The 8,902-nt window shown below is 36.5% G+C and overlaps 1 protein-coding gene across 1 annotated transcript in view; it reads right to left on the bottom strand.

The window, feature by feature from the left end:
- LOC110065372 (leucine-rich repeat-containing protein 59-like) overlaps positions 1-8,878 on the bottom strand; it is a 9,237-nt gene extending 359 nt beyond the window's left edge. Inside the window, exons 1-7 of the mRNA XM_020772501.2 lie at positions 8,705-8,878; positions 8,057-8,116; positions 6,394-6,657; positions 4,867-4,939; positions 2,347-2,499; positions 2,172-2,228; positions 1-373 (exon numbers count right to left, since the gene is read on the bottom strand). The exon at positions 1-373 is cut by the window's left edge and continues 359 nt beyond it. Of these exons, the coding sequence (XP_020628160.1) occupies positions 243-373; positions 2,172-2,228; positions 2,347-2,499; positions 4,867-4,939; positions 6,394-6,657; positions 8,057-8,116; positions 8,705-8,806 (840 nt within the window). The 5' untranslated portion in view covers positions 8,807-8,878 and the 3' untranslated portion in view covers positions 1-242. The remainder of the gene's footprint in view (positions 374-2,171; positions 2,229-2,346; positions 2,500-4,866; positions 4,940-6,393; positions 6,658-8,056; positions 8,117-8,704) is intronic.
- Positions 8,879-8,902: the final 24 nt, after the last annotated feature.

The raw sequence follows: 8,902 nt of genomic DNA, 5'->3' as shown, positions 1-8,902 counted from the left end.
ATGAAAGTACACATATGGAGCAAAGCAGGTGTTTTCTGTGTGTGTGTGTGTGTGTGTGTGGGGGGGGGTGGGGGGGGCAGGGCAGGGCAGGGATATGAATATTCTCCGGAGCAACACATTTTTGTGGCTTTGCCACTCACTTCTGCTTTAAAAGACAAATAACCTCTAGTAGAGAGCAGGTCTTTGACTTAACAATTCTGACCATTAAATTCACTTCAAAATATTCTAATCATTATTCATCGTCAAGATGATAATGAAGATAAAAGTTCATGGCAAGTGGCATCATGGTGGCAAAAGATGACAATGGCCATAGCAATACCAAGTGTGAGCAATGTAAATATCAATAACAGTCCCATGAGACCTCCATCTTCCTCTGCAAAAAGAAAAAATAGCAATGATACTAATAAAAATAAAATATGTCAATTTACCTCATCTCTCAAATTTATATATTAGTAACATTTTTCATATAAACCTGGCACTGTCAGCCCATCAGACATGCCATACAACAACTCACAAAGACTGTACATATGTATGTACACATATCTACACAGAAGAAAATGTAAATTAACTTAACTTAATCACATTTTAACTTAACATACAAGTCTAATTTCTCGTTTCCTTAACACTGTTTACTAGGCGGGGGGGGGGGGGTGGGGGGGGGAGGAAACAAAGTATTGTAACTTACAAGCAATGAACTAATTGTAAGTTACAAGTAATAAAACTTTGTGGCTTTTCCTAATATTTATCAGGGTACTTTTCAGTTCATTAATTCTTTGGCTGTGTGACTTGATGTTTCCATGGCAACCATGCTTTCAAAGGTCAAATTTCTGTTTTAGTACAAATTTGGATTTTATGACAAGTTAATTGGGTCTACTCGAGACTCCATTTTGCCAGGCCTTGTGTGCACCTGCATTGACTTGCAATGACTTACGCTCACTTTGGTCAAAATCAAAGCTGCACTCAAGTCAATGCAAGTTTTTCACCATTTGGCCTTCCAACCCAAGTCAACACAAGTTGGGTAATGTCCATTTGTTGTTATAGCAACCTATTAGCCAATAAAATACAGGATACAACAAAAGACTGTAGGTCTTGAAATGTTTTTCTTGTGACTTGCATGTACCTGCAAGGAAACTTGCCAGTTCCTTTGGCCACCCAATGCAAGTCTCTACACAAGTTCATCTTGCGGCTACCTGTGACTACTTGTGAGTCTGTTTGGTCAGATTTTTTGAATAATTTTTGAGCTGTGATAAGTTAATAAAGATGGTGAAGTTTTAAGCTCGGTAATGAAATGTGAAGGTGAATTAAATGGCCTTGCTCTCCGCGAGTTCTCGTAGCTCAGTGGATGGAGTGCCCGCCCGGTGTTCGGGAGGTCATGGGTTCGATTCCTGACAGGGACTCAGAATTTTTCTTTGTCCCACGCTCGTGTCATGTTGATTAATTCACCTTCACATTTTATTACCGAGCTTAAAAATTCACCATCTTTATTAACTTATCACTACTCACGATGACTTTGATAGCATTGATCCTGGAAGAATGCAGGACACCTGTCATACATGTATATGAACTAGTTAAATGACCTTGCTCTCCATGAGTTCTCGTAGCTCAGTGGATAAAGCGCCTGCCTGGTGTTCCGGAGGTCATGGGTTTGATTCCTGTCGGGGACTCAGAATTTTTCTTTGTCCCACGCTCGTGTCACGTTGATTAATTCACCTTCACATTTTTGAGCTGTTTTGAATTTCCTTTAAAAAAACTGAAGTCCAAGATGGTGGATCCAAGATGGCCAACATTTTGAACTGCTTGACATCATATTGGCATAATATGATACCACGATTGACATGTGAATTATCACAAAAGTAATCAACTTAAGTTTGATCATTGAGATCATAGGAGGAGGGGACACAACTGGCATCCCCCTCTCCTCCAAGGTGACTCTGGCAAGTGTACATGAATACATTTAGTTGAACATGGAGGAAGGTGTGACACTGTGCAAATCCAGAAGGCCAATCAAGTTGCCAGTACCAGGTGATTATTGTCACACAGCGAGTGATTCATGTTTTAAAAACTCGGGGCTGTGCACTGCAGAGAACTCAACTGTTAAGTGTCCAAGCTACAAATTATAATTATATAACAAGTATCATGACCACGTTTGTAAGTGTTCAAAAGCCACCTACCAGCTGGTGTTACAACTTCCTGTTTTACAGGCCTCGTTTCCATAAATTCTTCTTGGGCTAAATGGAAGACAAAGTGAAATAGAGCTGTAATTTGAAGAACACTGTACATGTGTATTAATTTGAATGCCTTCAACCTAGTCTACAATTTTGCCTGATGTACATGTATCATACTAACCTTTTAAGGCTTTGTCTGTCTCTTCAGCCATCATCTTTTTTTGTCTTTCCAGTGCTTCATAAGCTTCTCTTTTCAGTTGTTTTTCTTGCTGTCTTTGCCTCTTTTTCAGTTGCCTTTGAAGTTGCTCTTTTTCTTCTTCTAGTGCCTTTTGCTCTAAGATGTGCAGGAGGATGAAGTAGATTAACTCAGTGGATGAACTCATTTGCAAAACCACTGAAATGCTACATAATTAATAGAACACAGATGACATTGAAGAGTAATGCTGATACAGTGGAATCCCATTTTGTTAACCATCTTGCGCATGCCCAAGAAACAAAAAAGTTGGAAAATAAGGTTTTGAAATCTGTTTTGCAAATGTTGAGTTAAAATTTGCTTTGGAAAAATGATAGACTGCAAGCAGTTTCTGTTTTTCCCTAAAATCTGTCTAGGGGAGAACACAAAGACTGAACAAACAAACATGTCTTGATATTTGTGGCCCAAGCAAGATGCTTGCACTACTCACAGCTTACCACTCAAATATTGTCATTCACTCAGTTTTTGCATACCTCCCCAAATATTTGAGAGCATAAGAGAGACTGCTAGCAGTATAGAAAAAAATGGATTACACTGTAGTTAAAAAAAAAAAAACAATCTTGAACATGAGTATAATTGCAAAAAAAAAGAACCTACCAGGGCTCAAAGTTTATTTTTGGCTTTGGAAGCACTTGTGCCACCAAGTGTAAATTTTTAGGTGCACTGCCGAAATTTTAGGTGCACAGCTTTAAACACTTGGAGCACCTACTCCAAAAGAATACTTAACGCTCCAAAAAGAGCAACTCAGGCTTCGTGTTGCAATATGGGCCTATTCTAGCAGTATTGAACACAATGAAAACATATAAAAGAATCAGGATATTTCACCCAAGAGTCAAGCTTAGATATTACTACTGAAGTCGCTTCATTGAGTATCTTCACTATCCAATTGCTTGTTGTTTGCCTCAACTTTGGAATTCTGTTCATGAAGATTTTTGATTTTTTCAACATCTGGGTATGCATGAGAACTAGCACAAACTTTGCTCATCTGGCTAGCTTTCAAGCAATAAAATTTGTGGACCGGCCCGTGCTTTTTGCTGCATTACTGCTTTTGATTTACTGCCATGGGTAAAATAACAGTCCCTGCAATAGATGTGGCTCTTACTCTGCAAATGCTTGGTAAGTGTTTCACATTTAAAGTTGTCGCATCCATTAACTAAAGATAAGAGCTTTACAGTATTTGCAGCACATCAATTCTTTTTCCGAATCCCACTCTAGCCACTCAAATTCCTGCAACCACGATCTCTGAAATTTATACGTCTTTCTTTTCTTAGTCATGGGCTCATCCTCGTTCTCACTGACTGATGAAGTACATGTAGGATTGTTTGGGGATGTACTCTCTGTGTGTGTATTTGTATTTGAAGGCAAAAGCGAGCTGTTTATAAGAAATTATTGTTATGCAAATGAGCATGTCACAAGAGAACAAAATTAATGTTTTATGAATTTGTTGAATGCAGAATGACTTAACTGTGATATATTAACTAATAATTTGTTAATTTACTGATTTTCTTACCTTGAAGAAAAAAAGACCCTTAATCCCGATTGGGTTTTTTTTGGACGTACTCTTGACACAGACTCCCTTGACCCTCAAACTAAAACTTTGACATGATCGTTGATTGCACAAGAAGCACCTGCTTCATTCCTTCATTTGCATGTGTCAGCAGAGTTGTTTACAACACAGAACATGGGGAAGAAATAAACATTCGAGTTCGGAGAATCCACTGGGAAATTAGGCTTACAGATGATGAAGAGAACACACACCGATGAAAGGAAAATGGTGCAACTTTATTATTTGGTGCCTGGTTGTGTTATATCAATGTTTATATTTATATTTATCAATCAGAGTACGTTAGTATGGTCAGGTGAGTAAGCACTAGAGAAGTTGCACTGTACTTTGGCTTTTAAGGCATGGTGGTGCAACCACACATGATTTTTTAGGTGCACAGCCAAAAATCTAGTTGCATACATGTATGCGACCAGTTGGTCGTTAACTTTGAGCCCTGCCTACAGTACATTAAAGATTTTGCTAAGTAGCAGAACAGAAATGTTTCTTTTTTTTGTTTGTTTTGTTTTTTCAGCTTAATGATTATTATCAGTGGTACATCGTACAATTTATAACAATTACATGTACATGACTGTATACACAACTTAATTTTTTCTCGAATTGGCAGTCTAGCTAAGAAGCTAAATAAATATCTTCAAGGAAAATAAACATTGTAAATAAAAAACAACAAGTACAACAACTAACTATTATGTTTGACTACATTATAAAAAATAAATATTAATTAACAATCAGAACTAATCCATCTTCTTTGATTATCACATGACTAAATATTGCCACTTGACCGAATGCTACAATGTACATCTTTTTGTTCTAAATATGTTTGTGACCAACTTGCATAGTAAGATCGTGAATATCATGCAATTAAAAAGAAACACACTACAGCTCACCTCTTTCTAACAATAATTTCACTTGGTTCTCTTGTTCCTCATTCTCAGCTAAGACTTTTAGATATCTCAGCACCTAATGGGTGACGGAAAAAGAAATTTAGTATTTGCAGATAAACTAGAAGTTCTGTTCTGTTCCAATGGGTCTGCCATGGAAGCCATAAAATGTAGTACTTGAAAGTGTACCATAACCCCTAAGATATTTTCTGTGTTAAATATATTTTGCTTTGTCCAGAGTATTTCTAGAAGAAATTTTTCAATTTGGTTAAATCCTTGATTTTCAGTGATATTTTTGCATGTAGAAAATCTCCCCCCTAAAAGTAAAGAACCATTTTGGTTCCAAGTTTGAGTGACACAGCAATAGCAAGAAATTACAGGACTAGTGATTTACTAAATTCTTCTTCTGATTCATCTACATTTAATGTACAGAGAGAGCGTGGTTCACTAATTAAAACAGTTTGCAAAATTTTTTCACTGGAATTGGTGTCATAGCTGTAGATCGCCCCAGATCTCTTTTTGTTCAGGCTTGAATGAAAATCTTGACTAAGTCCTTATAAATAATTCACCCAAAATCAAGGATTTAACCAAATTAAAAATAAATTTTGAAGAAGTATTCTGGACATAAACGTGGCAAAAATTTAATGGTTAGGAGCACTTTAAGCTAAATACCTGTGGTGCAACATACATATATGTACATGTACAACCTTAAATTCCCTTTACATGTGAGGCTTACATGAACATAACGTCACGCAAACACAACGTGGACATGTAAAGTACGAAGTGACATGTGCAGAAATAGCCCAGGATACCCATTCTGGATACAGGCACAGGTTGTAACTGCCAGACAGAAAATAATGTATTTTAATTATTTTTAATACACATAATTTGCAGAATTTGTACTAGGCATGAGTTATGCGTCTGAGATGAATTAGCCATCTGAAATGATAATTTGTACGCCAGGGATGGATCAATTGTCTTTAAGTATAAATCCAGAGTTTAGACACATTATGAGGTAAAATTCGTCTTTAGCTTATTCAACGGTCCAGATTTATAAGTAGATAATTTATCTGTCTAAGAGGGATAAATTGTGTCAGATGGATAAATCCCCTCCTAATATAAATTTGTATAATTTGTTCGACCATTGATATCGCTACATGTATGATGTACACCATCAACAAAAGTTGCAGTTTTCCATTGCAAATGTATGTTCCCTTGTTACCTTTATATTCCTCAATCCTTCAAATGGTAGGTTTGCAACTAACTACTATAGATAAATAACTGTATTTTTTCAGTTCCTTGAGTTGAGCACATGGTGGCTTGGTTCAAAGGGAAATTCCCAACCAAAAGGTTTGAAAATCTTTTGTGTATGGTGAAAATTGTTTGTCTTTGACTCAAGCAAAACTATTTTAGATTCTTGCTGCGAGGATAAATTTTGAATATTTATAATATATTTAAATATTTATGTGCAAAATTAAGTCAAAGAGTTATTAGTACATGTATGGGCCATAAATACATACTAAATGTACTCACATTTATGGCACATTGTCTACAGTCTTCTTCACTTAAACAATGTCCAATAACATCTGGCCATAGAGTCTGTAAAGGGTTATTCTTCAAGTCCAGCCATCTAAGTTGCTTAAGACTTACACAACTAAGTGGTAGAGAGCTCAGCTGATTGCTATACAAATCTAGCCGCTTGAGTTGACTGAGGTTACCAAAGTCCTTTGGAAGTTCTACAAGAGCATTCTTGCTCAAATCCAATCGTACTAAATGGTGCAGAGTGCAAAATGCGTCCTATAAGAGAAAAGCCCTATAAGTTTACAGACGAGTGTTTATTAATATTAGCCTGGGGTTCTCATTTGTAGCCAAACAGAGCTCATAACAGACCGGTACTGAGATCAACATACACTGTTCGATTAACCTTTAATATGCCTAACTAAAGGTAATCCCTCTCAGGCGATTTTTAGATCACTTCCGGCTTCAGAAATCACAGGAGGCTGTACAATAGCCAGTGATGCAAATTTTACTCACGTGGACAGCCAAAGTGCCTTACATGCATTTTCATCCACAACAAAAACATCTACACATCAAGCACAGTCGAATTATCCCTTTTATCTGCAGGGGACTGGATAGCATATCTAAAAATAATTTAAGAGGGGGAGGGATTAAGTCTCTTATCCCTTATCACCCTCTTGGTATAATATGCACAGTATGTCCCTTCAAATTGGTGTGAGGGTCAAGACTGGGCCAACAACAGCAAACAATATTTAATAGCTACAGTATAATACATGTATTAAATAAAAAATAATTTCTTAAACATGTTGTGATACCAAACCAGACATCACTCTGCAACACTTAAACCAGCTGTTTTTGTATTTTGTAAAAATTTAAGCAAAACACACTTCTGTTTCCACATATATTAAAAAAAAAAAACTGGTTTAAACAAGCATTTCTGTTATTAAAAAATATATGTATAGATGTACTGCCAACAGTTTTTTTTTTAATCTTTTGTCAAAAATGTTGTGCAGTCTAATTCAACTTATTTGAAAGAATTAATTTACCAAAGCTTCATATGTCATACATGTCACCTTTTATTACTTTGTTACCAATAATTATTATTTTGGTTTTTTCTTATTTTGTATTGTAATTATATATTTTTTGTTTATTTACTTATTATTATTATTTATTTATTTATTTTTTCATTGCTTCCATAAAACATTTCCCCTCATGAAATGAAAACAGCAAGACTGGAAAGAAAAATGGTAGATTTTGATATATGCAATATTCAATAATTGTAAACGACATGAGACACTGGAAATTGAATACTTATGTAAACGACAATACCAACTCAGACATCCAATCCTTGGTTCTTGTCACAATGCAGACAATTCCGGTATGAGCTTTCAAAGATACAGCTGGACCTTTTAATCAGCATTCGAGGGTGCAGGATATGGAACAACGAAATGTAAACAAGGCAGTGAATAAAAGCTCGACTAGTTTTCGAAACTCGATAGAGTTCAAGAATAAATGGCTTCGTGCGCGCCATAACCTATTTCCAAATGGTTTTAATTTTCTTCTGGAATATTTTACTCCTCGATCACTAGAGTGAACGGCATCTAACCTGATCGCGATTAGCAAAGGTGTTTTCAGGTTTGCTTATTGTGTTAAGAAAAAAAAAATTACAAATTCTCACCGGTAGAGTAGTTAAATTGTTACAAGATAGATCGACCACCGTTGCCTTAGGCAAAGAGGCCTGCAGAGAGAGCATACAATATATCAGCAAACAATTAGCAATTTGTTTCAGCTATACATTATACACAAAAACTAATAAATTAAAAAATATAAGCTATATTAAAATTTGTACTGTAAAACAAGCAAATTCGCTGCGCAACCGCTTTGATTGAAAGTTCATAAAGCTCCGTGTCCAACAAAATTGAATTAATGTTTTTCTCGGGCTATAATTACGAATACCTTAACGAAGCGGACTATCGGCTCTTTCTATTTCACAAATATGCCTTAATGTGCTTTTCATAGAGTTATCAACTATGAAACGTTTGATAGTTTGTCACCTCCTCCTCACACACACGTCCCAGCGCTCCTTCACCTGCAAAGTAACTGAAGTCCTTATGCTGTCGACTACTACCAGCCACTACTAATGATCTCCGACCGTCCGATCGCCATTTGCTCAACAGATAAAAGAAGCAATTTACCAAAACCTTCATAGCTATTCTGCTCGGATAATAAGGCAATAAATATTGGCTGGGGGTCTTAGAAGAGAGGAAAACTCGTGCGCGGCCCATAAGCAAAATAATCTTTGATCGGACGCGAAAAAAACACTCACCATTTCTCGCACAGGCACTTTAGCTAAATTGCACAGACTCAAGTCTAGCTCTTCTCCATCAAATTTGTCTTTGATCTCCTCTTTAGACAGTTTTCTTGTCATGTTTCGTGGCCACCTTTTCTACCCTCCACCAGCTGAGAAATCATATGTAATCGTCATCCCAAACCAGTCTGAGCCCGCTGTACTTTTCGCGGAGTG

Source organism: Orbicella faveolata, unplaced genomic scaffold, assembly GCF_042242905.1.
Source record: "Orbicella faveolata isolate gen_17 unplaced genomic scaffold, um_ofav_v1 contig_35, whole genome shotgun sequence".
NCBI classification, from domain to species: domain Eukaryota; kingdom Metazoa; phylum Cnidaria; class Anthozoa; order Scleractinia; family Merulinidae; genus Orbicella; species Orbicella faveolata.
Note: the sequence above shows the minus strand (reverse complement) of the source record. Positions and strands in the feature narration are given on the sequence as shown.